The sequence below is a fragment of the Oncorhynchus masou genome, chromosome 30 (genome assembly GCF_036934945.1).
Source record: "Oncorhynchus masou masou isolate Uvic2021 chromosome 30, UVic_Omas_1.1, whole genome shotgun sequence".
In the NCBI taxonomy this organism is placed as follows: Eukaryota; Metazoa; Chordata; class Actinopteri; order Salmoniformes; family Salmonidae; genus Oncorhynchus; species Oncorhynchus masou.
The window spans coordinates 983,430-1,005,201 of NC_088241.1; the positions used below are offsets into that span (position 1 = coordinate 983,430).

The following is a 21,772-nucleotide window of genomic DNA, read 5'->3' on the forward strand; positions in this document are numbered from 1 at the left end:
TCTTTAGGCACAAGACTATGCGTAGACCTACTGCAAATGTGACAAGAGTTTCAGATGAACCATTCTAATCTACCACCCTCCCGATCTAGTGTTTTATTATTTAGAGTTCTCCGATAGGTGGCTGAAAAAGATTGGATGTGTATGAACAGTTCTTGGCACCATGAGTAGCCTACACCGAGGACATGGCCTTTAATATGGCTCTTTGAAGAGATATGTAAGTTTGTCAGACACATTCAAAACTGAAAAGTTGTCTGAAGTCAAGTTTCTAGCCTAAATTCATATCCCATCGGTTGTGTGGACCCTCGTGATATGCATTAGGAAAGTCTGCTGCATTATCGCCACATTCTCAACAAACTCAATGTTACTTTTCAGCAGATGCGTTGTTAATCATTTTGAAAAATAACAATAAAGAAAGTTGCACTTTTATATTTCTCAAAGGTATTTATTGGGCAACCAACGTTTGGCAGTCCATTGGAATGTTTATCCGTGTATAGGACTATGTCAAAATAACATTGAGGCTTTATACGAGTAGATTATTCTCACATGGGGAAGAGCAGGAAGCCACTGAAGGTGCTGTGGTTAGAACCATCGTTAAACACTGCCCAGCCATTGGGAAGGCGCATATGGACCATATCACCCTTTTACAGATGCAGAGTCACTCCATTGCACACATACTCATTCCCAGCATTGTAATATTGACCATTATGCAATATTCTCTGGCCATTCCTGTACATGTTTAGACCCCAACTAAATGATATTTCATTAGAAACCACAGAGAATCGGAAGTAGTAGACTCCTCTCACTGGTGCTGTGAAGATACCTGCATCAGAGGGAAGCAGAGAGAGATCAACAACACTGTCATTTTCTCATGGGCCTTGTACAAGAGCATCAACAACATAATGTATCATGGGTAAATTGTGACTGACTGATCTACAAATAAAATAGACTAGTTATTTATGATGCAAGTTGATTTGTAGATCAGTCAGTCGACAGCCGCCTACACTGTTGACTGCAATGTTGAACAAGCCCATGGACATTGGAGCAGCATGTTTAGTGATCGTGGACTGGACTCTGCTACTGGCCCACTTGGACATGTGTATTGATGTGTAAGCAGTACCTACCTGTATTTGGGTTGTAGGTGTTGCTGACGTTTGTGAAGACCTTGGTGTAGATCAGTTGGGTTTCAGTATTGAAAGGTCCTACTTTTCCTGAGTTAGTCAAACCAGCAGAGAAGGCCACCTTTGGTTTCTGGTGTCCTTTGACAGCTCTTTGGTCTTGGCCATAGTGGAGTTTGGAGTGTGACTGTTTGAGGTTGTGGACAGGTGTCTTTTATACTGATAACAAGTTCAAACAGGTGCCATGAATACAGGTAACGAGTGGAGGACAGAGGAGCCTCTTAAAGAAGTTACAGGTCTGTGAGAGCCAGAAATCTTGCTTGTTTGTAGATGACCAAATACTGATTTTCCACCATAATTTGCAAATAAATTCATTAAAAATCCTACAATGTGATTTTCTGGATTTTTTTTCTCATTTTGTCTGTCATAGTTGAAGTGTACTTATGATAAATTACAGGCCTCTCTCATCTTTTTAAGTGGGAGAACGTGCACAATTGGTGGTTGACTAAATACTTTTTTGCACTACTGTATGTCAAGTTGAGGGTGTGTGCAATTGGCATGCTGACTGCAGGAATGTTAGTTTCTCTACCATAAGCCACCTCCAATGTCATTTTAGAGAATTTAGCAGTATGTCCAACCGTCTTCACAACTGCAGACCATGTGTAACCACGCCAGCCCAGGACCTCCACAACAGGCTTCCTCACCTGCGGTATCATCTGAGATCAGTCACCCTTTTGTGGGGAAAAACTAATTCTAATTGGCTGGGCCTGGCTCCAGGTGGGTGTGCCTATGCCCACCCATGACTGCGCCCCTGCCAAGTCATGTGAAAACCAAAGATTAGAGGCCTAATTTATTTATTTAAATTTTGACAGATTTTCTTATATGAACTGTAACTCAGTAAAATTGTTAAAATGATTGCATGTTGCATTTATACTTTTGTTCAGAATAGATTTTTATTGGGTCTATTGGTATGTCAAAGAGACATTTGGTGTTCTTGGGGACCAATAGGGCCTAGATGATTGTGACAAATTTCACAAGTTTGGCTTCTCACCATCTGACGAACACGTTGGAAGGGGTAGCATTGATTGGCATGAGGGTTGATGTGGATGGTGGTTGGGGAGGCCAGCCCCCACTCATGGATTGGTATCTGACCTCCAGGCTGGGTCAGCCTCCATTTGCACAACAAGTAGTTGTGCTGAGCCTGCTGGCAGGGTCAACCTCCAGCCGTAGGCCGTGGTGGCCCCTCCCAGAAGGGAACCAAGGTTGAGCTGGCTGCTCCCATTGTGCAAGAAGCCTGAGAAGTCGAGGCTGTGCTTAGCACAGGGTGTGTAGAGTCAAGAAACAGCATGCATTTGTCATACAGACTGTTTGTAAGACTGATGTACAAAGGCATGAAGATGGATGCAGTTTAAATACTATGAGGGTGGTTGATTATTGAGATTGACTTGTAGCTAATGAAGATTGGATGTAGGTGAGCAAATTGTCATGGTCACACTATGACCATTTAAGGAGTTCCTTGCTAGTAGCCCACGGTTCCAATATGGGTGTCTGGGCCCATATATGGATTTCCTGCCAATATTGTATTTTTTATTAATTTAATTTTCAACGTCATTTTCAATGACGGCCTAGGGACAGTGAGTTAACTGTCTTGTTCAGGGGCAGAACGACAGATTTCTACCTTGTCCGCTAGGGGATTCGATCTTGCAACCTTGGTTACTAGTCCAATCCTCTAACCACTAGGCCACCTGCCACCCCACTATGAATGTTAACTACAATCTAGCGTCATCAAATTGATCAATTGATCCCGTTCTTGAACCAGAAGAAGCCGCGCGATGGTCTGAGCGCGCGCTCTTTGCCGAGCCTACGAATCTGTGCTCGCGCCCTATACCTGCGCTACCGCTCGCGCCCTACACATGCCCTACCGGTGCAGCGCGAATGAACGAGTTTCGATGTGACGCTGAAGTCAAACCAGAGAGGAAGAGAGATGCCCAACTCGGCGTAAAATCTGTCACCCTCCACCAGCTGGCGATTTTTTTTCCTTGTTTCGCCTACAAAGCAATACGTTTTTGAATGGCGATCAATGAGTGTCAGATTTAATCGTAATGCTTAAGTTCTTAGGAGTGTACTAATTTAAGTAGGACAGTTTTGTATGATGTCTTTTTATTTTGTCAAATTGATCTTTTTCCACCCTTACCACCCTACAGTAGGTGGCGGCATGCACCTCTAACGCTTGTTTGCGGACCGCCATAACACAATAGAAGAAGAAGAAGCAGCAGCAGCAGCAGCAGCAGCAGCAGCAGCAGAAGCAGCAGCAGCAGCAGCAGCAGGAGGAGGAGGAGGAGGATAGGCGGGAGCTAGACAGACCGCGGTGCCGCTTTGTGGACAACGACTCCCATTGTAGGGCGGAGAGACGTGTATCTTGTCAGTAATCCATAGTCTTAGGTCAAACACAGGAACCGGTTTCTCTCCCTCTGAAGCAAGAACATCTGTCCTTGAGGTGGATAGATAACAGTATCGGGTGACATTAGTAGCATATTCAGGATTGGATGCTGTCATTAATGGTTAAAACACATCTCATCAGACATGATCTGTTCACTGCAGAGAGAGAGAGAGAAGCTGAGAGTGAGTGAGGGAGGTGGTATGTGTGTCATCTCATGAGCTCGATAGAGCCTCCCACCGGCGACTGCATATATACAGTGAGAGCGGCGGCCGTCGGCCGTACAGAGGAGTGATTGGGAGATATAGAGATACATCGTACCGAGGTAAGTAGCCTACAGAGCTGCCGCTTCAGAGCTGAGGGATGGTGTTGCTGCTTTCTCTTGGAGGGATGCGGAGAGCTAGAGGATGGCCGGGAGTGTATGACATAAATTATAGGTAGTACCCTACAAGGATGATGAAATTGTCGCTATTCGCATGTGCGCCCGCGTACGATGGAATCACTCTCAAGATCACGGATGGGGAGAGACAGTAGCATACCCTATAGCAGCCTAATATAGGATGCTGTATAGATTGTGTAGCGGGCCAACATCGCAGTATCTTTTAGACTAGAGAAGTCCTGTGATGGGCGGTAATTGTGTAATCCACAAGCCTATTTGAAGAGAATGTAACATTGATTACAGTAACAATCATACATTTTTTGTCTCAGAAATATGACAAATTTGCTAAATTCTTATTGTGGTATAGGCATAGTTAGCCAAATGGAGGGTTGAATTAAGCCCTGTTTATACCTGGTGCTAACATGCACACTTTGTCCTCATTCTGATTGTGCACACATTCGTAGGCCGGTATAGACGATTAACAGCCACATTGTGATCCGATCTTCCAGACCACCTTCGGAGGCAGTCAGGCACACAAACCAAACCATTTAAATCATCAATATACCTGCCTCTAAACTCATTGCCAGGAAGCAGCACCATTGACTTTTGTAATCAGTAAATGTCTTTAAATACATATTGTTATTATCTGTCTGGCCAGATTATCTGTCAAATAACAGCTAATCTGGCTACAATGCGGACACAGTGGATGAATAAGAGACATTTTAATACAATATGTAAACAAAACAAACCATAAGCAGATAGTGATTGGATCATATTGATCAGATCCCCAAACTCATGGTGTAAACAAGGCTTTACAGTACAAAAACATAAAACACAATTACAGCTAAAACAGATCAAATAGCTATTAGGCCGATTTATTTCAAACATTCCAGCTCAGAATGCCAGCCTGATGCAGTTGGCTTTATATCAGCACTTTCACATGCAGGGAATACTAAAGCATCTCCACGGTAACCAAATTATGCTTTGACTCAGATTTTTCACTTTAAAATGTATGCCAAACAAAAACCATTGATTTCAGAGTTTAACAAATAGACTTCTTTGAACAATTTACACAGCAAACTTACCAAAAAACACATTTACTGGGAGAACTGTGCATATGCTTTGAGAGAAAACAGCCAAAGGTAATGATAGACTATTGAATATCACACCATTGATATTCCGACACAGTACAAAGTTCGTGGCACCTGTACAAAGTTTGCACTTGTTATTTTTAACAGCGAATAAAAGTCATGAAAATATGTAACGTTTTTCTTCCTATTTAACATTTGATTCTTTATTCCTGCTTACACTTAAAAGGTACAGGCTTTGTACAGGTGCAGATACTGAGTGATTTTTGCCCTGAGAGTAACAAAATTGTTTATCTGATGTAACAAAGTGTCCCCTGGCTTGTTAAGTTGGTAGGGAATTGACCCCAACCCTGGCACTGCCACCTAACCCATTCAACCCTGGCACTGAACCTAACCCATTCAACCCTGGCACTGAACCTAACCCATTCAACCCTGGCACTGAACCTAACCCATTCAACCCTGGCACTGAACCTAACCCATTCAACCCTGGTACTGAACCTAACCCATTCAACCCTGGCACTGAACCTAACCCATTCAAGCCACGGCAAAACAAATCAATGTATTCATCTTTTTTATATATATATTTTTTAATATATAGTCCTTTTAACAAAAAAAAATTCACAAAGTGCTTTACAGTAACCCAGGTATAAGTTCTAGAAGTTAAGCTGGCTGAATGTGGGTGAGAGTGTTAAATTGGTCAGTGGTGTGGAAATGCCAGATTTAGCCTGCCAAACAGGGGGCACATTACCCACTGCCTGCTCCCTCCATGACTTTCTCTGGTACTCCCGCCCAAACAGAGCACGGCCAGTGTATGGAATCCTGACACTTTTACTGAAAAGGGTAACACCCAACACCCCAGCACTGGGTGAAACAGCCTGCAGGGCTCTCTCACCCAGGGCTGGACAGGGGAGTGGGAGGTGGAAAGGGGGAGATGCGGGAGGGGAGTGTGTGCTTGTCAGAGGGGAGATGGGTGCATGTCAGAGGGGAGGTGGGAGGGATGGTGGGTGCATGCCAGAGTGGAGGTGGGAGGGATGGTGGATGCATGTCAGAGGGGGGGGGTGGATGTCAGAGGGGAGGTGGGAGGGATGGTGGATGCATGTCAGAGGGGAGGTGGGAGGGATGGTGGATGCATGCCAGAGGGGAGGTGGGAGGGATGGTGGATGCATGTCAGAGGGGAGGTGGGAGGGATGGTGGATGCATGCCAGAGTGGAGGTGGGAGGGATGGTGGCTGCATGTCAGAGGGGAGGTGGGAGGGATGGTGGGTGCATGCCAGAGTGGAGGTGGGAGGGATGGTGGCTGCATGTCAGAGTGGAGGTGGGAGGGATGGTGGATGCATGTCAGAGTGGAGGTGGGAGGGATGGTGGATGCATGCCAGAGTGGAGGTGGGAGGGATGGTGGATGCATGTCAGAGGTGGGAGGGATGGTGGATGCATGTCAGAGGGGAGGTGGGAGGGATGGTGGGGGGGGGGGGTGGGAAGGGATGGTGGGTGCATGTCATAAGGGAGGTGGGAAGGGAGATGGGTGCATGTCAGAAGGGAGGTGGGAAGGGAGATGGGTGCATGTCAGAAGGGAGGTGGGAAGGGAGATGGGTGCATGTCAGAAGGGAGGTGAGAAGGGAGATGGGTGCATGTCAGAAGGGAGGTGGGAAGGGAGATGGGTGCATGTCAGAAGGGAGGTGGGAAGGGAGATGGGTGCATGTCAGAAGGGAGGTGGGAAGGGAGATGGGTGCATGTCAGAAGGGAGGTGGGAAGGGAGATGGGTGCATTTCAGAAGGGAGGTGGGAAGGGAGATGGGTGCATGTCAGAAGGGAGGTGGGAAGGGAGATGGGTGCACTTCAGAAGGGAGGTGAGAAGGGAGATGGGTGCATGTCAGAGGGGAGGTGGGAGGGATGGTGGGTGCATTTCAGAGGGAAGGTTGGAGGCTTGGTGGGTGCATGTCAGAAGGGAGGTGGGAGGGGAAAGGGTGTGGATGACCTGTGGCAGGTGGGGAACCGGGAGGCGTGTGCATGAGGCAGGCTTAGAGGGGAGATGTTTGGGTGGGAGTGTATGGGGATGGGGGTAGGGAGGCGCGCCCCTCTTGTCTAGTCTGTCAGTGTGCCAGGTCTACATTCCCACTGCACCGGCCGGTGAAAAGGGCTGTAAATATATAAACAGGCCTGGCAGGATTAGAGCCTGCTGGGAGTGATCAGGGGGGATTTCCACCCCGCCGGGCACACAATGGCACCGCCACATAACATAAACACGCATACACACACACACAATGGCACCGTGGCACAACAGACCTGAGCCTCCATAGATTTGATGCATACTGTCTTTTGTTTGGGAAGAGGAGGTTCGTCTAGCCACGGGCTGTGTGTACGATGCAGGGGGCGCGGCGGGGTGGGGTGGGAGGGAGGGGTGTTGTGGTCCTGATTGGATGTGTGTGTGTGTATATGAGGGGGGTCATGACTGTGTGTGTGTACAGAGAGAGAGAGAGACAGACAGAGAAAGAAACAGAGAGAGACGGACACAATAGCAGGATGAATAGAGTTGTTTTATTCCCTGTGTGTGTGCTGGAGAGTCAGCTGAGCGATAGAGACAGACCGAGGGCTGGGATCTACGCTCACATAAAACAACAACCGTGACAATCCAGTCTGGTTTGAACTTGTCACACCAGACTGAGAAGCAGACTGAGAAGTGACAACTGCAGTAATTTCACAGACCACAACCCTCTCTCTCAGCTAAAAGGCACTAACTAACACACTCTAACGGACAACAGCTCTACTGTTGGCCAAGCAGACATTCTCTCTGTATGATTTGGCAGTCCCACACTCACTCTACTGTACCTGATTCACTTAACCTGAGAGAATGAAAGACTGTCTGCAACCACCAACCATCTTCACTTTGTTTATGAGTATCCATCCATCCTGTCACCATGGTGACCCCCTTTCTCTCTCTCTCTCTCTCTCTCTCTCTCTCTCTCTCTCTCTCTCTCTCTCTCTCTCTCTCTCTCTCTCTCTCTCTCTCAGTGTGCCGGCTCTGGCCCTGGCTACAGCCATGCCTCTTCTGGAAGAGACCACTCGAGAGCATCCCCCCACACTGCCTGTGGTCATCATAGGTATGTTTAGCCCTAACCTCTGACCCCTGACCGCTAACATCTAACCCTAACCTCTAACTCTACCCCGAGAGGCTAACACCCCTTCGCTATCCTACCTCACCCGCCGTCATCATTCACAGGTAACCTCTGACATTGCAAACATTTGATTCTCTCCTCTGTATGTCTGTGTAGGTAACGGGCCATCAGGTATCTGCCTGTCCTACCTGCTGAGTGGCTACAAGCCCTACCTGGACCCTTCAGCTGTTCACCCAAACCCTGTTCTGTACAGGAAGTTACAGGAGACCAGACACCTGCCCATCACTGAACAGGTGAACATCAAAGCACTGCATTAAACACACATACAACACACACACACACACACACAGACACACACAGACACAGACACACACACACACAGATCACAGTTGACAAACACATAAACATTGAAACATGATCAAGTCTGGTCTCTCTATGCAGGATCTAGAGTATCTGAGTGAAGGTCTGGAGGGGCGGTCAGGAAACCCTGTAGCAGTGCTGTTTGACACCCTGCTGCACCCCAATGCGGATTTTGGCTACGAGTTTCCTCCTGTGCTACAGTGGAGAAGAGACAAGCAGCAGCACCTCCCTCACCTGGTGCTGGGCAGGGCAACGCCTGGAGGGGCCTGGCACGTGAGTTATTCCTAAACAGCTTACACCCTCCTTTCCCTATTCATTTACCCCTACACCTCACCCATGGTGCTGGGCAGAGCTATACCTGGGAAACCTGGAAAGACTTCACCCCAAATCTCCTCATCCATATGTTCCAATGCTAAACCTAAACTCCATTCTTAAAATCCTCACCTCCAATCCTCTCTCTTTTCTCTCTCTTCTAGGTGATGGAGGGCTCCATGCTGACCATCAGTCTGGGCATCTGGATGGAACTGCCAGGGATCAACTACCGAGACCTGACTAACAATGGCAAATGCAGGTACTGACAATGGCAAATGCAGAGAGGGAAGGAGAGAGGGATGGAGAGAGATAGAGGCTGCAATAAAGTTAAATAGATTTAAAACAATGAGACAGCTTAAATCTTCTTAATACTTTAACAGAGTTTACTAAAGGATCTTTTGTTTGACAATGAGTGCTCCCCCCAGGGGCGTGACCAACAACCGGGCCACTCCAGAGGAGATCTCGTCTTACTACCGTAACTACGTCAAGCTGATGGGCCTGAAGCAGAACTTTGTTGACAACACCTACGTGACCTCTGTGCAGAAACTTTTCCGTGGACCTGAGGGCGAGGGTCTAGAGAATGGTCATGGAGGGTTGGGGGAAGAGGGAAAGGGTGTGTACGAGGGGGGAAAGGGGGTGTACGAGGGGAGGGAGAGTGAGGGTGTAGATGAAGGGGGAGGTGGGGGCCTGTGGGAGGTGAGGGGGTACCAGCGGGTGCAGGGCGACACCCACATTCCCTTCTGCCTGTTTTCAGAGAATGTAGTTCTGGCCACGGGCGCGTCTGATTCGCCAGCTCAGCTCTGTGTGGAGGGGGAGGAGCTTCCCTTCGTGTTCCACAGCATCTCTGCCCTGGGATTGGCTGTGAGCCGGAAGAAGCTTGGGCCAAACTCTGATCCGGTGCTGATTGTGGGGGCGGGGTTAAGCGCGGCGGATGCGGTTTTGTGCGCTTGTAACAACAACATTTCCGTGCTGCATGCCTTCCGCAAACACGTAGACGACCCAGGCCTCATCTTTAAACAGCTACCGAAGACCCTCTACCCAGAATACCACAAGGTCTACCACATGATGCACTCCCAGACCCACGCAACACCAAACATGGCTGCCACCTCCACCACCAATGGCCTTCCCAGCATGGCCGCCTCAGTCTGCTCCAAGATGTGCTCCAAGCCCCAACACACCACAACTAACATGGCCTCCAATGGTGGTCCCGTTCTGTTCCCTGACTACACCAGCTTCCCAGAGCACTGCGTGGAGTCCTTCCAGCCAGACATGAAGTGTGTCCTGCAGGGGAGCAACTCCCTCAAGGCCTTTAAGATCTCCATGGCCCTGGTGTTGATCGGCACCCATCCCAACCTGTTCTTCCTCAAGGGCCAGGGCCAGTACCTGGGACTGGACCCCACCAAACCCATCTCCTGCAAGCAGAACCCCGTGGATGTGCACCCCTACACCTTCGAGTGCACCAAGGACCCAGGACTGTTCGCCATGGGCCCGCTGGTGGGAGACAACTTTGTTCGCTTCCTAAAGGGCGGGGCTCTAGGCATTGCCTCTTGCCTGCTCAAGAGACTGAAGAAGAAAGGCAAGCTGATCGCAGAAGGGGGAGGAGTAGGAGGGCAGTTTATCTAGGTGAAGTGTGGATGGAGAGGAACGAGGTGGTGAATGAGTTGGAAGGGAGAGAGGAGGAAGAGGCATCTTTATTTAAGCGAAGGGAGAAAGGAGAGGAAGGAGGTGGAGAAAGGGAGGAGAGGAAGGAGGAAGAGGAGGGGGTTTATCTTAGTAAAAATAGCTACTATAACCAATGGAGTTCTGTGTTAAAAGGGCAAAGCCAAACAGTAAGTTTTTTAATATTTTATCGTTTGCAGTGGACATGCCTATTTGAACTCTGAAGCTTTCTTACCACTTCTCTGAGAGAACTGAAAACAATGGAAGTGGAGGCAGGCTAGTTACAGTTCATGACCAGGTTCAGCCCACCACCTGTTACAGCTCCACTGTTCTGGTTTCTGCTGGGAAGCTGTCACAGGGTTTAATGTCCTCTATCCAGAAATCCAACCTGCAGTGTGAAAATGTTTTTTAGAGTCATATTTGTGACATTTTGTAATGTCTTGAGTTTTTGTTATTTGCTCACCTTGTCTTTCAAGCAAGTGCATTTTCTGATTTCTCATCTACTTTAAACAATTGTCCTACTATTTCTCTGATGGCCTTCACCATGCAATGGACTGTGAACCACTACAACTCCCCTTTAAAGCATCAAGGAAATGGAACTTTGTAGAGATAGGCCCATAGCTGCTATAGTGTTTCTGCCATCATCTCAATTCTGAGTTTCTCATCAGTGCCAAGCTATAGACCCCAAGCAGTATCTGGTTGTGATCTTTGAAAAATAACTATTTTGGATGCAACAGTTGTTAGCTAGAATGCTAACGCTCATTGACATAGGTTGTAGCAAAAGCTAGCCAAATAGCCATTTTACTGGTTGAAGTTGAAGTGTTTTTTAAGTATAATGCAGTTGATTTGGGATAACACAAAATGTATATTAAGCAGGGCATTCATACAAGCCATAAAATCCAATTATAATCCAAAAGTAGTGTGAAATGCACTCATAAGTAACATCTAAATATAGGCTTTTTTGCTGCCACCATTTTGCAGCAATGTCAACAAACACAGAAAGGGGTCTATATCAGACTCCTGATAAGTGTACATTGATAAACACAAACTGTAGGTGCCGTCATTGACGTCCATCAGTCTGAATATAAAACTGATAGTCCATTGCATTTATCAGGAGTTGACTATCGCCTATTGAAGTCATAATGACTGTTAAATGCACATTTTCTGGTTGCCATTATGGAGTAAATATTATGCCTGTGGCTCTGATTTCAGGTCAGTGTAGTATTCTCTGTGACATTTCTCATACCATGTCACTTTCACACAGCCATCATACGCCTCATGTGTTTGTTGTGCCAAATACCTGTTACTGTATGTAAAGCTGTGAGGACTGAGGGTAGAGTTTCATTCATTTATTGAACCAGTCAGTCACCTTTAGAATGTGTGTATTCATATGCAGTTTATTTCCACATGCAATCATCCTCAAAGACTGAAGCTGCTTGCAGAAAAAAACAAAAACATTGTGGAATTGGGATAAAATATAGATTGTTGACAAGATCAGCAAACTGAAAATGTATGGACAGTTCCTGGTCAATATGCTGTATTCCAAACTAACCAGCCCTTAAGCACTATATCCAGACCTGAAAAGATGAATCAGTGGATAGGTGTAATTGTAAGGTGGTGGTAGTCACTCAACCTTGCTCCCAGATAGACCATCAGCTTATGGCTAATTACACCTACATGTCCAATCTACACAGTAGGTGCCTTGATGAGAAGGGTTAACTAGGGGTTGATTAATAAGAAAAGGAAACAGCAGGTTCCCCAACCCCTGGGGTCTAACCAGGGTTTTCTACTACTGTCTTACAACACATAACCCACGGTCTTCTCCTGTTCACAACAGACAAACACTCTGCTTTGTGCTTGGTAGAGTTGGACTTCTCTCTTGTACAACTCAAATTACTTTTTAATATGTTTTGTATACTGTATTTTTTATTATGAACAAATAAAAATCTTGAAACGTAACACCTATTTATTTGTTTTACATTGCTCGCCATCAGTGACTAAATCAAGGTATATAATTAGTGTACAGTACATAGAAAGTTAGACATTTCTGCCCACATCCATCACCGACAAAAACAGTTTAAACATTTGTCATTGACAGGCCCCTCTGGTCATTTTGAGTACAATGATCAAGAGTTACCTCAAAGATCCATTCCTGAACATTATTAGTGGAGCGGAGATGGCAGTTCTATCAAACAGAATTCTAGAAGCCAAAACATTCCATGGGGTGTTGGCATCCCTTCCTGTGTCTTCAGATGAACATTTGTCTGCAGGGCTTCTCATGTTACAACCAGGTGCTCTCATCTTTTCTTGGTGGGTTTGGGGTTGTACCTACACACACACACACACACACACACACACACACACACGTTAAGTCAGGGCAGTGGCCATCCAGGCATCCTACCTAAACACTCAGGCTTTTAACATTCCTGCTAGATCAATCCTGGATGCATTTAGAACAAATATTAAAAATAGCCCAAATTAAGCCAGCTCTGTAAACCTCTGGCCGGGTTTGAAGAACTCAAACCAAACATCCTCCCAATAAACTAAGTCTGGGAGACGGGTTCAGGCCAGAACCAAAAACATAAAACCTTGGCTTGTTTTCTTAGTAGCCGGCGCTGTCCTCTGGCCATGCATGACTGAGTGGGCATCATGACTCAATGATCAAACAGCACAGTCTCGCTCCAGGCAGGCACGCACACACCCTTTCTGCTTAGCCAGGCAAAATGCAGCAGCCCGAGCGTGTGCTTACATCACCAGCATAACCCAGACAACCAGGTGTGATGCAGGAATCACTGGGCACTGATTGGTCAGTGACAACAAGCCCAAACCGTCCCAAACGAAGATCCACCCACTCACATCAGGAATGTTTCTCTCTGTTCTGTGGGTCTTGGTCTAAACGGTCCTTTTCAGATGACTATTTGACAGGCGATTCCAAAAATGGTGTTGATGTGTATCGTACCTATGCAGGGGACCAGCTAATTTCTCCTTGAGGGAGAATACAGCTCTATCTAATGTGAATCAACGTTTAGCTGGGATCAAAACCTGAGGTCAGCCATGTTGGTTGGATTACAGCTACAACCAAGGCTATGTTGCTGGGCAGTCAATGTTGTCTTGTGTTTCTGAATGGGGGTTAAGGGAATGAATAGATGAATGAGTGTGGAATAGTGAAGAGCTCAGCAGACAGCCAGTCATCGTGTGGGCAGGCAGCTGTGTGTGCGTCAGCCTGTAGGGCGCTGTTGTCTTGTGTCTGCTAGTGACGTCCTTGAACACGGAGCAATGCCCCCTGGGAATGTGATGTTTGTGTAAGCTGGGTGCTCCAACCCTTCTGCTCCACTGCAGACTGCAGACGGAGTGGCTGACTTTTTCTACCTTGGGTGCCGGAAGGTTCAACATAATCAACATCACTCCACATTCATCCATTCATTCCCTGCCTGGCTCCAAACATCTTCCAACCAGTAGCCCAGGCTACAGCTTGGTTTACATTGTACTGTAGACTGTGGTGCTCTCCACCTGAAATAATGTGACCCAAATTGGTTTGGTGTTTGCAGCCTGACAAGCCTTGTCCTCGTACCTGAAAAGGTCATCTCCCAAAGTCTCCTCTTTCTTGTTCTGACGCTCATCCTGAAACACAGACACAGGGCTTTGACTCACAAACCGCCATCTCCTCTCAACCCAGCCTCAGCCCCCTCCATCTCCTCTCTACCCAGCCTCAGCCCCCTCCATCTCCTCTCAACCCAGCCTCAGCCCCCTCCATCTCCTCTCTACCCAGCCTCAGCCCCCTCCATCTCCTCTCTACCCAGCCTCAGCCCCCTCCATCTCCTCTCTACCCAGCCTCAGCCCCCTCCATCTCCTCTCAACCCAGCCTCAGCCCCCTCCATCTCCTCTCTACCCAGCCTCAGCCCCCTCCATCTCCTCTCTACCCAGCCTCAGCCCCCTCCATCTCCTCTCTACCCAGCCTCAGCCCCCTCCATCTCCTCTCTACCCAGCCTCAGCCCCCTCCATCTCCTCTCTACCCAGCCTCAGCCCCCTCCATCTCCTCTCTACCCAGCCTCAGCCCCCTCCATCTCCTCTCTACCCAGCCTCAGCCCCCTCCATCTCCTCTCTACCCAGCCTCAGCCCCCTCCATCTCCTCTCAACCCAGCCTCAGCCCCCTCCATCTCCTCTCTACCCAGCCTCAGCCCCCTCCATCTCCTCTCTACCCAGCCTCAGCCCCCTCCATCTCCTCTCTACCCAGCCTCAGCCCCCTCCATCTCCTCTCTACCCAGCCCCCTCCATCTCCTCTCTACCCAGCCCCCTCCATCTCCTCTCTACCCAGCCTCAGCCCCCTCCATCTCCTCTCTACCCAGCCTCAGCCCCCTCCATCTCCTCTCTACCCAGCCTCAGCCCCCTCCATCTCCTCTCTACCCAGCCTCAGCCCCCCCATCTCCTCTCTACCCAGCCTCAGCCCCCTCCATCTCCTCTCTACCCAGCCTCAGCCCCCTCCATCTCCTCTCTACCCAGCCTCAGCCCCCTCCATCTCCTCTCTACCCAGCATCTCCTCTCTACCCAGCCTCAGATCCCTCCATCTCCTCTCTACCCAGCCTCAGCCCCCTCCATCTCCTCTCTACCCAGCCTCAGCCCCCTCCATCTCCTCTCTACCCAGCCTCAGCCCCCTCCATCTCCTCTCTACCCAGCCTCAGCCCCCTCCATCTCCTCTCTACCCAGCCTCAGCCCCCTCCATCTCCTCTCTACCCAGCCTCAGCTCCCTCCATCTCCCCTCTACCCAGCCTCAGCCCCCTCCATCTCCTCTCTACCCAGCCTCAGCCCCCTCCATCTCCTCTCTACCCAGCCTCAGCCCCCCCATCTCCTCTCTACCCAGCCTCAGCCCCCTCCATCTCCTCTCTACCCAGCATCTCCTCTCTACCCAGCCTCAGACCCCTCCATCTCCTCTCTACCCAGCCTCAGCCCCCTCCATCTCCTCTCTACCCAGCCTCTGCCCCCTCCATCTCCTCTCTACCCAGCCTCAGCCCCCTCCATCTCCTCTCTACCCAGCCTCAGCCCCCTCCATCTCCTCTCTACCCAGCCTCAGCTCCCTCCATCTCCCCTCTACCCAGCCTCAGCCCCCTCCATCTCCTCTCGTGTTTGTGTGTCTCAGGGGGTGCTAGACAGACAGTAAGTAATGTAGTAAACAGCAGCTGAAGAAGGACTGTGTACCTCTGCTGCGTCTCTCAGCCACTCCTCCAGCTCAGAGTTCTTGCCTCGGTTGTGGGCCAACAGGTCTGACCCGCCGATGATGTTGGGCAAACCCTGGGCACCGGGAACTGGGACCTGAAACACACACACATTACTACACACACACACAGAAACAGAGACACTAACCTAACAGAGTCCCATGACCCTGTACATTCTGGGGTCTACCTTGCGGAAGCGTTTAAAGTCCTTCCTGTTGACATTGCCGTGCGTCTCCATGGGGCGTGGTTTAGGTCTTGCCGGTGTTGCCACGGTGAGGGATTTGAACTCCACCACTATAAGTCTGCTGGGGAGATTCTCACCCCCTAAACCCTACATCACAACACACAGACCAGTTACTGATAGACCTAACCCACTGGCCCCTGCTCCAAACCTAACTCTTCCCCACTGGCCCCTACTCCAAACCTAACTCTTCCCCACTGGCCCCTACTCCAAACCTAACTCTTCCCCACTGGCCCCTGCTCCAAACCCAACTCTTCCCCACTGGCCCCTACTCCAGGCCAGTTACTGACAGACCTAACTCTTCCCCACTGGCCCCTGCTCCAAACCTAACTCTTCCCCACTGGCCCCTACTCCAGACCAGTTACTGACAGACCTAACTCTTCCCCACTGGCCCCTGCTCCAAACCTAACTCTTCCCCACTGGCCCCTACTCCAAACCTAACTCTTCCCCACTGGCCCCTGCTCCAAACCCAACTCTTCCCCACTGGCCCCTACTCCAGGCCAGTTACTGATAGACCTAACTCTTCCCCACTGGCCCCTGCTCCAAACCCAACTCTTCCCCACTGGCCCCTACTCCAGGCCAGTTACTGACAGACCTAACTCTTCCCCACTGGCCCCTGCTCCAAACCTAACTCTTCCCCACTGGCCCCTACTCCAGACCAGTTACTGACAGACCTAACTCTTCCCCACTGGCCCCTGCTCCAAACCTAACTCTTCCCCACTGGCCCCTGCTCCAAACCCAACTCATCCCCACTGGCCCCTACTCCAGGCCAGTTACTGATAGACCTAACTCTTCCCCACTGGCCCCTACTCCAGACCAGTTACTGACAGACCTAACTCTTCCCCACTGGCCCCTGCTCCAAACCCAACTCATCCCCACTGGCCCCTACTCCAGGCCAGTTACTGATAGACCTAACTCTTCCCCACTGGCCCCTACTCCAGGCCAGTTACTGATAGACCTAACTCTTCCCCACTGGCCCCTACTCCAGACCAGTTACTGACAGACCTAACTGTTCCCCACTGGCCCCTGCTCCAAACCCAACTCTTCCCCACTGGCCCCTACTCCAGGCCAGTTACTGACAGACCTAACTCTTCCCCACTGGCCCCTACTCCAGGCCAGTTACTGATAGACCTAACTCTTCCCCACTGGCCCCTGCTCCAAACCCAACTCTTCCCCACTGGCCCCTACACCAGGCCAGTTACTGACAGACCTAACTCTTCCCCACTGGCCCCTGCTCCAAACCTAACTCTTCCCCACTGGCCCCTACTCCAGACCAGTTACTGACAGACCTAACTCTTCCCCACTGGCCCCTGCTCCAAACCTAACTCTTCCCCACTGGCCCCTGCTCCAAACCCAACTCTTCCCCACTGGCCCCTACTCCAGGCCAGTTACTGATAGACCTAACTCTTCCCCACTGGCCCCTACTCCAGACCAGTTACTGACAGACCTAACTCTTCCCTCCCCACTGGCCCCTGCTCCAAACCCAACTCTTCCCCACTGGCCCCTACTCCAGGCCAGTTACTGATAGACCTAACTCTTCCCCACTGGCCCCTACTCCAGACCAGTTACTGACAGACCTAACTCTTCCCCACTGGCCCCTGCTCCAAACCCAACTCTTCCCCACTGGCCCCTACTCCAGGCCAGTTACTGATAGACCTAACTCTTCCCCACTGGCCCCTACTCCAGGCCAGTTACTGATAGACCTAACTCTTCCCCACTGGCCCCTACTCCAGGCCAGTTACTGATAGACCTAACTCTTCCCCACTGGCCCCTACTCCAAACAGATACAGACAGGACTTACTGAGGCTTCTTGTTTGACATCAGTCTCTTCCAGATGACCAGGGGTCACACCATTAACTGGTTTTGACTTGGGGGGGGGGGACAGAAGATGGAGGATAGTTCATAATAATAGTCACGTCATAGAAACCAGGGCTGAGGAATGCATTCAATTCAGGAAGTAAACTGAAATCACAATTCAGTGATTTTAAAAATGGCAGATATTTTCAATGAAACAGAAGTAGAAGCTATCAATTTTTAGATTTTAAATTAAAATCCCTTCCCGAATTGAGTGGCTTTAATATGAATTGATCCCAGCCTTGATAGAAACACATGATAACAAGCACACAATGACAGCTCCTCTCACCTCAATGAAAGACACCTCTTTGTCTTTGACCTCAGCTACAGGCTCCGCTCGCTGTCGTCTGCTGGCTGACGATTGCTCTTCTGAATCAAAGCCTGACCTATGATTGGCTGCGATTGGTTCCACTGAATAAACCCGCTGTTTCTTATTGGCAGAGGTAAGATCCACTGTCTCTAGGAGCGATTTTCTATTGGTTGAGCTCTTGTCTATCAGTTGAGACCTCTGGCCTTGATTGGTTGAACTCTGTTCTGTCAGCTTCAACCGCTGGCCTTGACTGGCTGACATGGGCTCATCCGATTCGTCCATGTCCTCAGACATGATGGACTCCAGTTCGTCCATCACTATCTCTGAAGCCCCACTCCCTTTAGTCTCCTCCTCCATCTCCTTCCTCTTCCTGGATTGGAGCCCCTGCTGGGCAGGGTTGGAGAACCCCTCTGACAGAGCCCCAGTCTGACCTGGAAACAGATGAACAGCACCTGAGCTGTGTTGGCCCTGGGACCTGCCTGTGGGGGTGTGTGTGGGGTTGGAGTTCTCTGAGTGCTGTGGTACTGTCCTCTTCATCTTCTCCTTCTCTTCTTCCCTCCTGGAGAACTTGGCCTCTGATTGGACAGTAGGGGACTCCTTGCCTTCCCGAGGTCTGAGAGAGAAAACATTGGAGTCTGTATATATAATATCACCATTAACTCAAGATTGATAAGCCACTGTGTGGAATTGTATGGATATCTCCAGAGAGCTGCACTTGCCTTTTCTTGCCGACCGGCTGAAAGAAATTAGTGAGGGCAGACTGTTTCTGTGGGGAACATTTCTGCGATACCTGTTGTTTCTGGGAGGAGCGCTTCTGTGGAGACATCGTCTGCACACCTCCGTTGGTCCGGGAGGCTGTGGCCAGGAATCTGGTGATAGCATCACCTTTCCCTCCACCTAATATCATGATAATACAATGTCATTTAGCAGACCCGTGTTTTCAGAACTTTCCTCCTGTAACTCTGACACCCACCCACTCTGTCATTAGAAACTATTCTACCTGGATGTTGTAGCTCTCCCTTTTTTCTGTCCGAGCCGCCACCACCAGTGCTGTCTGAGGCACTGAATGATGACATCATAGTCTCTGCCACTGTGCAGGTCCCGGCCAGCTCTCGGCCTGAGGGTTTGGATCGGTTAAGATGAGAGGTGGTCCGGCTCTGGTCCCTCTCAGGGGTCTCTCCAACTGCGCTCACCCCAGCCACGTCCACCCTACTCGGGGATAAGAAAACACAGATCAGCCTGATGCACTCAAACAGAACTGGGAGTCAGGTTGTGTGTGTGTGTGTGTGTGTGTGTGTGTGTGCGTCTTACCCACTGATGCCCTGTGACGGCTCTGTGTTTACAGCATAGGCTGTGATGTTCTGAGACACCGCTGGCATTACAGTCTCGTCCACTGGTACATTCTGGGATAGCGTGGCGCCAGGGATGGTGGGTTTCTTTCTCATGGATTCTGACCAGGGGAGAAACACATTAACAACAATACAAGTGTTGACTCCACTATATAAGTCCATATCATTATAAAATCAGGAACTTAAAATAAACTGAGACTATGATTCACTATATGAGAGCCCCACCCACCTGAGTCAGCCATTCGATTGGAAGGATTGCAGTACTTGTCACAGCTGACATAGATGGCAGCCAATCCGATCTCAGACTCTGTGATGAATCGAAGACCTTTCCTGGAGAGCGTGAGAGATGGTAAATATAGACTGTGCTGACACAACCAGTTAGTCTCATTTCAGAGCTGCAAAGAAGAAGTGTAACACCACCAAACTGCACTCTGTCTTTATGATACTGCAATGTGTGTACCTCTGTAGAATCCTCTCCACAGAGTCTGCCCACTTCTTAGTGGAGTGGGGCAGTAGTGCTTGGGAGTTTCCCGTTGCCATGCCGATCACACAGCTCAATGGTGATTCCAGGAGTGACACAGGGACAGACCCCTCCTCCAAGAGCTGGCTCCTCCCATCTCCACAACTCACTGCCAAACTCAGACGCTTTTGCTGGAGGGAAGTGAGTGAGAGCGATTTATTATTATGATTCCAAAATAGTAGCGGTACGGGTAGTAGGGGTGACGGTAATGATAGTAGTTTAATGATGGCAGGGACAGTGGTGGTGGTAGAAGTAATGATGATGGTAGTTGTGATGTAACGGTGATGATGACAGTTATAAGTTAGTTATAGGAGGTAGTCGGGAGAGATATTAGAGGTAGAAGTGCTACTAGTGGTAATGGTAGTAGTAGGGATATTAAAGGTAGAAGTGCTACGAGTGGTAATGGTAGTAGTAAGGATATTAGAGGTAGAAGTGCTACTAGTGGTAATGGTAGCAGTAGGGATATTAGAGGTAGAAGTGCTACTAGTGGTAATGGTAGTAGTAGAGACAAAGGTAGAAGTGCTACTAGTGGTAATGGTAGTAGTAAGGATATTAGAGGTAGAAGTGCTACTAGTGGTAACGGTAGTAGTAAGGATATTAGAGGTAGAAGTGCTACAAGTGGTAATGGTAGCAGTAGTAGGGATATTAAAGGTAGAAGTGCTACTAGTGGTAATGGTGGCAGTAGTAGGGATATTAAAGGTAGAAGTGCTACTAGTGGTAATGGAAGTAGTAGTAGTAGTAGGGATATTAAAGGTAGAAGTGCTACTCGTGGTAATGGTTGTAGTAGTAGGGATATTAAAGGTAGAAGTGCTACTCGTGGTAATGGTAGTAGTAGTAGTAGGGATATTAAAGGTAGAAGTGCTACTCGTGGTAATGGTTGTAGTAGTAAGGATATTAAAGGTAGAAGTGCTACTAGTGGTAATGGTAGTAGTAGTAGAGATATTAGAGGTAGTAGTGCTACTAGTGGTAATGGTAGTAGTAGAGATAAAGGTAGAAGTGCTACTAGTGGTAATGGTAGTAGTAGAGATAAAGGTAGAAGTGCTACTAGTGGTAATGGTAGTAATAGGGATATTTAAGGGAGAAGTGCTACTAGTGGTAATGGTAGTAATAGGGATATTAAAGGTAGAAGTGCTACTAGTGGTAACGGTAGAAGTAGAGAAAGGTAGAAGTGCTACTAGTGGTAACGGTAGTAGTAGGGATATTAAAGGTAGAAGTGTTACTTGTGGTAATGGTAGTAGTAGTAGTAGAGGTAGAAATGCTACTAGTGGTAATGGTAGCAGTAGAGATATTAGAGGTAGAAGTGCTACTAGTGGTAATGGCAGTAGTAGAGATAAAGGCAGAAGTGCAACTAGTGGTAATGGTAGTAATAGGGATATTAAAGGGAGAAGTGCTACTAGTGGTAATGGTAGTAATAGGGATATTAAAGGTAGAAGTGCTACTAGTGGTAATGGTAGAAGTAGAGATATTAGAGGTAGAAGTGCTACTAGTGGTAATGGTAGTAGTAGTAGGGATATTAAGGTAGAAGTGGTACTAGTGGTAATGGTAGCAGTAGTAGGGATATTAAAGGTAGAAGTGCTACTAGTGGTAATTGTAGTAGTAGTAGAGATATTAGAGGTAGTAGTGCTACTAGAGGTAATGGTAGTAGTAGAGATAAAGGTAGAAGTGCTACTAGTGGTAAAGGTAGTAATAGAGATATTAAAGGGAGAAGTGCTACTAGTGGTAATGGTAGTAGTAGTAGAGATATTAGAGATAGTAGTGCTACTAGTGGTAATGGTAGTAGTAGAGATAAAGGTAGAAGTGCTACTAGTGGTAATGGTAGTAGTAGTA

General features: G+C 48.6%; 2 protein-coding genes across 4 annotated transcripts in view; one reads left to right on the forward strand and one right to left on the reverse strand.

The window, feature by feature from the left end:
- Window positions 1-3,452: 3,452 nt before the first annotated feature.
- On the forward strand, window positions 3,453-12,420 carry LOC135521747 (oxidative stress-induced growth inhibitor 2-like). Of its 3 annotated transcripts, none has more exons than XM_064947443.1 (6): window positions 3,453-3,877; window positions 8,027-8,115; window positions 8,287-8,423; window positions 8,572-8,763; window positions 8,967-9,061; window positions 9,228-12,420. In XM_064947443.1, exons 2-6 carry the CDS (start codon window positions 8,055-8,057, stop codon window positions 10,423-10,425), a joined length of 1,683 nt encoding a protein of 560 aa, XP_064803515.1. In that variant the 5' UTR covers window positions 3,453-3,877; window positions 8,027-8,054; the 3' UTR covers window positions 10,426-12,420. The 3 variants fall into 3 exon arrangements, with proteins under 3 accessions (XP_064803515.1, XP_064803516.1, XP_064803514.1); XM_064947444.1 differs by having other exon boundaries at window positions 3,468-3,512; XM_064947442.1 differs by lacking the exon at window positions 3,453-3,877 and having other exon boundaries at window positions 7,431-8,115.
- The window catches only part of LOC135521746 (nibrin-like), a 37,800-nt gene continuing 28,437 nt past the window's right edge, over window positions 12,410-21,772 (reverse strand). The window contains exons 7-17 of the mRNA XM_064947441.1: window positions 19,886-20,076; window positions 19,655-19,755; window positions 19,388-19,526; window positions 19,077-19,285; window positions 18,796-18,973; window positions 18,056-18,689; window positions 17,714-17,779; window positions 15,859-16,002; window positions 15,655-15,768; window positions 14,033-14,082; window positions 12,410-12,789 (exon numbers count right to left, since the gene is read on the reverse strand). Of these exons, the coding sequence (XP_064803513.1) occupies window positions 12,759-12,789; window positions 14,033-14,082; window positions 15,655-15,768; window positions 15,859-16,002; window positions 17,714-17,779; window positions 18,056-18,689; window positions 18,796-18,973; window positions 19,077-19,285; window positions 19,388-19,526; window positions 19,655-19,755; window positions 19,886-20,076 (1,857 nt within the window). The 3' untranslated portion in view covers window positions 12,410-12,758. The remainder of the gene's footprint in view (window positions 12,790-14,032; window positions 14,083-15,654; window positions 15,769-15,858; window positions 16,003-17,713; window positions 17,780-18,055; window positions 18,690-18,795; window positions 18,974-19,076; window positions 19,286-19,387; window positions 19,527-19,654; window positions 19,756-19,885; window positions 20,077-21,772) is intronic.